Below are 6,215 nucleotides of genomic sequence, written 5' to 3'. Positions count from 1 at the left end.
ATTGATCTATATTTAGATCTATATTATGATCTGTATTTAGATCTATCTATAGATCTATTGCTGAATACTCTGTTCTTACTATTAATCAGTTTTAGACTTTTAAATCACAGTTGTTTTATAATACGTTTTAGAATCATCCTTTGCTGCCATTAATGTTTTTCTAGAATTTTCCTGGATATTAGGTTTCTTTCCCTCCGTGAACTTTAGCATTAGTTTATCCAATTAAAAACAATTCCTATTGGTAATTTTTAAGTATCAGGCAAAATTAGATGAATCAAATAAAAATCAATAGCAGTATAATATGGAATCATTTTGTTTTAGAACAAGATCTATCAACCAGTGGTGTTACATTTTTAAATTTTGTTCTAACAATTATTATACTTGTATTTTTTATTGTTACCGTTGTAAATGAAACAGGGTTTTTTTTGCATTAAATTCCCTCCCTGGTGGTTGTTTCAACATTAATTTTGTTCCCAACCACCTTACTAAAATCTCGTTTTGTTTATAAGTTATTCTGGTCAGTTTGCTTAGATTTTTCAGGTGTGCAATCATACCATCTGCAAATAGTGATAATTTTTCTCTTCATTTTCAATTTTTATACCTCATTTCTCTTTTCTAATTACATCTGTTAGTACCTAAAATCAATGTTAAAATAATGACTATTTAAAAATTTTAGTCGTGTAAATACTTGTAGTGATTCTCAGCATTAGGCCTAGCGATAGTTTTAGGTTTGAGTTCATACTGTAACATCTGATTTTTAGCCTGGTTTCCTTACAACACAGAGTCTGTGTGTTAATGCTTTGCCTGAAGGTAACAGTGCCAGAGCTGGCCACATGGGACATCTCAGGATAGACTGCCCTTACTCTTGCAGTTGCTAAAAGCCAGAATCCCTACCTGTGGCACAGCATCCAGGAAATGCTACCTTTTAGAATCCAGATGAAATTTGCTTCTCCTTTCCTTTGATGTTTTCAGTTGATATATTTCTCCTTTACTCTGAAAGCATCTTAAAACAAGAAGTCAACAAAATGTATTTTACAAGCAGTTTCTCTCATGGAACAAGGAGCAAGACTAGGTATCATTGAGTTGTAAATAGTTGCTTAGATACTTTATATGCAAGTGTGAGGCCTGCAGAAAGAGGCAGTATCAGCCAAAGATAAGAGCTCAGAGAACCAGAACTCCTCTGCCAAGGACAGGAGAACCATGAACAAATAGCAGAACTCCCAGAGCCACAAGTTCTGCAAAGGCAAATTATGGTAAAACTCTGAAGAATGAATGAAGTCACTTTTCGTTTTGCTTGGAATGAAACTAACTTCTTTTCTATGACATGTATTTTGTCGCTGAGGACCCAGAGACTGGGACAGGTGAAGAGACTTGCTCAAAGTATTCAGCTAGGAGGTGGCGGAGCCTAAAGTCTCATCACTGCCTCTCCAGATCTCTTCTGTGTCTTCATATTGTCCTTCAAAGCATGTGTTTTACTTTCCTGGGGGTAGTGAGCCATGAGGTCTGAAGTAACCATTCCTATCGATCCTTTTCTACAGCAAAACCTAGGCTACATAAGTATTTGTCACTTTTGGTTAGTTCGTCTGTGGATTCAGAACACTTCCCCACTAATAAGCTTTGGTTGATTACTTGCTTCCTGATAGAAAGGAAAATGTCTATTATACCACCTATTAGATACTTGGTATTTGCTTGAGTTGGTGCTAGAAAGAAAAATTTCTATACAATGCAAGTAGCCCCCAAATACTATTTTAAGTGCATTGTGGTATGAGGTTTGTTTTTTAATTAGTAACACTAATGGCCCAAATTTGTTTTGTTGCATAGTAATAGCATATGGAACAATTCCACTCCCAGGTGTGTCATTGTCTACATTTCACATCAAGAGTGAAGTCAATCATTAGCGATTATACTCCATACCATCTGGAAGCTGACTTTCAGAAATTATTTTTTAGGTCTCCCTTGCCAGAATGAAATGAACAGAATTCAGAAGCTGAGCAAGGGGAAAAGCCTGTTGGGTAAGTACAATTTCTTGCTACTCGTTTAAATAACTCATTAAACCAGCCATGTCCCTTGTAATGATCAGCATGGCAATGGTTATTCAATTAGGGCTAGTGTTTCATGAAAGAAATGCCTTGTTTTTACTGCCTGGTTGAGAACTGCTATGTGTTCTTTCAGCAGGAAGAGAGGTTGGCCAGGTCTGGAGTCCAGCACCTTCCCCACTGCTAACTCCTCCCTGATCTTAGGCTAAAACAAATCTTGGCTTTTTCTTTCTAAGTAAGATCATTGAATGGTGCTCTCAAGTGCTCTTTCCAGTGCTAAAACTATAAAGTCTAAAAATTACAGCATTTCCTCTATTCCCCAGATAGGGTTGTCTATTGAAGGAGGCAGATGGGCTGTACTCTCTTCAGAATTTATCAGACAGGGTTGAATGACATGCACGTGCTTAAATCTATTTCTACCTTCACCTAATCCCTCCAGGAAAGTGTGCAGGCTCTTTGGACACCACGGAAGCAAGTGGGTTGAGTGAATATGTGTTCCCCTAACATGCACATCTTGCAGGCCTCTCAAAGTGTCCCTGTTAGCTCCAAGCCTGCCTTCTCCAGCACGTGGAGGAAGTCCTGGCATTTGTCATAGAAACATTGGCCATTCTCATTGGTTTTCTGAAGAAAGGAAGAGCCTGCTTTGCTTTCCTGGCTTTTAAAAAAAGAAGTGTCAGCTGCAACACAGTAATACAGAATTATTCCTGTGAAGCATTCAGAGGCAGGTGCATTCCCCAAGCAGTCTGCCATTTCAGAAGTTTCTCTATTCATTTGAAGGAAATGAATAGAGAAGTAAATGGGCAAGTTTTCTTGCAGATTGTCAAATGTAGGCAGTCTATGAATTCTGGTGATTTCTTCTCAGGATTTTTTGAGCTTTTTCAAAATGCATGTAGACTTCCCCAAAGTTGTCATGATTTTGAACTCTTTGGGCCTACGTTCTTCTGCTGAGTAAAAGGACGTAAAGATATATTTCTGGTCTGAAGGCAAAGTGGCTGGATCCCTCCTCCATAGGTTTTTCCAGTGCAAGGACTTGTGTTTATTGATCTCATTTCTCCATGTGGATATTATTTTGAGTGACGTACGTATGATCCGCAGGTAGTGGAAGAATTAGTACATTGCTGTTTATTAAAACATTCTTTTTGTGCAGTATAGATATCTTATACATTGCCTCATTGGTAAGGGTCACCTGTGATAAACCCCATTTCGTTTTAAAGCTTGCTTTATCACATGTGCTACTTACGGAGATTACTCCAGCTGACTCAGAAAAAAATGCCATTTGCTTACAAATTCTTTATATATTCAGGGGTATACAGAGTCAAATAAATAAAACAAATTATTATCAGCTATAATTATTACATTGTAGATTTAGAGCAGCAACTGCTTCTTACCAACCCAGGAGCTCAGCCCATTTTTTCTTTTTTTGGTCCAAAGAGGAGCCAGCTCTCTACATGTTCTGTTTCTTTGCAGTCCTTGATTATCTGTTCACAAATCTCTTTTTGGGCTACTGACAGCATCTACATTTTCTTTTTCATCTACTGCTCTTTGAAAACTAGGGATAACATGCAATGGCATACACTCCTTAATGAGAGGATGGGCACGACTAAGCCTCTAACTGTGGCATCAGCAGCCTTTCCTAAGTGATAGATATGGTGTTATATGGTCATCTTGGTATATAGCCTGGTGAGTAGCATGTTCTAGACTAGACCCTAGAGTCAGCTGGGTCTGGGTTTAAGTCTTGATTCAAAATAGGAGCAATCTGTCCCTCCCATGCCACACTTTTATTGTTCCACTAAATAAAAGGCAAATTTGAAAATGTGAGCAAGCTCACAAAAATCAGAAAATTAGGGCATAGAAAGATACAGTGGTAGGCAGGAACCTCTGTTTTCAGGGGGCTGATGTAGATGGTGTTACCACCCAGATTATCTTCCATAGAAGATGCACACTCTCATGAAACACACACACCCTATAAGGAAAACCAAAACTAAAAACTGTTATAAATAAAAACTACCCACAGTACAATGAGAATCAGGTTGACATCAGACTTACTGTTGGCAACACTGACTTAAGAGAAAATACTGTCTTCAAAGTGCTGAGGGGAAATAACTGTGAACCTACAATTTTAAATTTATCCCAATGATCATTCAAGTGTGATGCCAGAGATACTCTGAAACCATCTAAGATTTAATCAGCTTACTAGCCACAGACTCACTTAAATATCACTAAAGCACTTATTCTACCAAACAAATGATCCCAGAAATAATTATTCAGATGCAATAATGAAAAAAATGACATGCTGCTAACTGTAAATAAAGAAGACCAATAAAATAGTTTTATAGCAACCTAGAATTAAAATTCCAGACAATTGGGGGAAGTGAGAAACAGGTGGTAAGAATGTGTTAAGCTTCTGGTTTGTTCATGGAAAAAATATATATATATATATAGACTAAATGTAGATTTTACTAGGAAAAACTATGCTCCTCTGTGGAAAATGAGTAGCCACAAGAATATTAGAATATATAGGTTTAGATATGGTGGCAGAAATTCTGTAATCACAATAAATGTGAACAGGCCAAAAATATTATTATTGATTAGTATTTTAAAGGAGAGTTATAACAAAAATAATTCCACAGAAAGTTGAAATTAAATGAGGGTAAATACTCTTTTTTAAACAACATTAATATCTGACAAAGCAAATCTGTTTTTTACAATGCAATCATCTTGCTGAAATATCCCTTTTACTATATTTTGCCACCAGTTGCTGTATAGACATGCCTTGCTTAGTGACAGGGATAGGTCCTCAGAAATGTGTCATTAGGTGACTTTGTCATTGTGTAAACATCATAGAGTGTACTCACACAAACCTAGATGGTGTAGCCTATTGCTCCTAGGTACAAACCTGTACATTATTTTATTGTACTGAATACTACAGGAATTATAACACCATGGGAATCATTTTTGTATCTGAACACAGAAAAGGATTAGTAAAAATACGGTGTTGTTATGGAACCACTGTCACATACACAGTCTATTGACTAAAATGTCACTATGTGGCACATGACTATACTCATAACTTAAAATGGAATAGAGCTGTAAGGGAGAATTATATCCACAGTGGTCTTCAGAAACTTTGACATTCTCTTCTTGAAACTTACAGTTCAAGTAGACAAAGACTTGTTAGCATTCACATTTATATATGTATTCCTGAATCTAGGCATTGAATGTAGTCTTTCAAACATCTGCCACAGACCATACCACAAAAGAAAATTCAACAAATTTCAAATAAATGATCACAGATCAAACTTACTGGCCACAACACAATAACAATAGAAGTAAAATATGAGATTACTAAACCCCCATACATTTGGTTTTGTGAATACATATTGATCAAATATGAAATAAAGTAAAATATACAAAATATCTAGAAATGAATGAAAATGAAAGCATGGTATACAAAATACATGGGAAGCAACTAAAGTGAAACTTCATAGCTTCAAATGCATTTATGAAAAAAGATCAAAATGAAATTAACTAGATTTAACTTAAACTATAGGAACAACACAATTTTCTAAACAAACTAATGAAATAGACAAACATTTGACAGTATGAAGAAGTGAAAAGGCTCAAATAGTGTCATGAATTCAAAAGTGGGATTTAAGCTCATAGAAGAATATTGTAAACTTGTGGTTCTCAAACTTTAGTGTGTACCAGAATTAGCTGGAGGATTAAATAAAGGAACAGATTGCTGAGCCCCACTCTCTAAATCTCAGGTGGGGCCCAAGAACTTGCATTTCTAAGAGGTTTCCAGGTGGTGCCACTGCTGCTTGTCCTGGAACCACACTTTGAGAACCACTGCTGTAAGTCAATTTATAACAATTATGAAAACCTAGTTGAAATGGATACTACCAGTTACCAAATTTTGGTAATAGAAGACCCAAGTAAATCAAAACCAGGAAATTAATTAAAATGCTACTTTCATCCCTCAAAATGGGCACCAGGCTCAAGATATTTTTATGGGCAAATTCTTCAAAAGAGAGATTCTCATAAAAAAATATCTAGAGCTGGGCGGAGCAAGATGGCCAAATAGGAACAGCTCCAGTCTCCAACTCCCAGCGCGAAGGACACAGAAGACCGGTGATTTCTGCATTTTCAACTGAGGTACTGTGGTCATCTCACTAGTGA

The 6,215-nt window shown here is 36.5% G+C and overlaps 1 protein-coding gene across 1 annotated transcript in view; it reads left to right on the top strand.

Moving 5' to 3' along the window:
* SPOCK1 (sparc/osteonectin, cwcv and kazal-like domains proteoglycan (testican) 1) overlaps nt 1-6,215 on the top strand; it is a 527,842-nt gene that overhangs the window by 512,976 nt on the left and 8,651 nt on the right. The window contains exon 10 of the mRNA XM_011935272.1: nt 1,950-2,012. Coding sequence (XP_011790662.1) covers nt 1,950-2,012 — 63 coding nt within the window. The remainder of the gene's footprint in view (nt 1-1,949; nt 2,013-6,215) is intronic.

This window comes from Colobus angolensis, unplaced genomic scaffold, assembly GCF_000951035.1.
Source record: "Colobus angolensis palliatus isolate OR3802 unplaced genomic scaffold, Cang.pa_1.0 Scaffold142, whole genome shotgun sequence".
Taxonomy (NCBI): Eukaryota; Metazoa; Chordata; class Mammalia; order Primates; family Cercopithecidae; genus Colobus; species Colobus angolensis.
The sequence above is the reverse complement of the archived record's forward strand: the minus strand, read 5'-3'. Positions and strand labels throughout refer to the sequence as shown.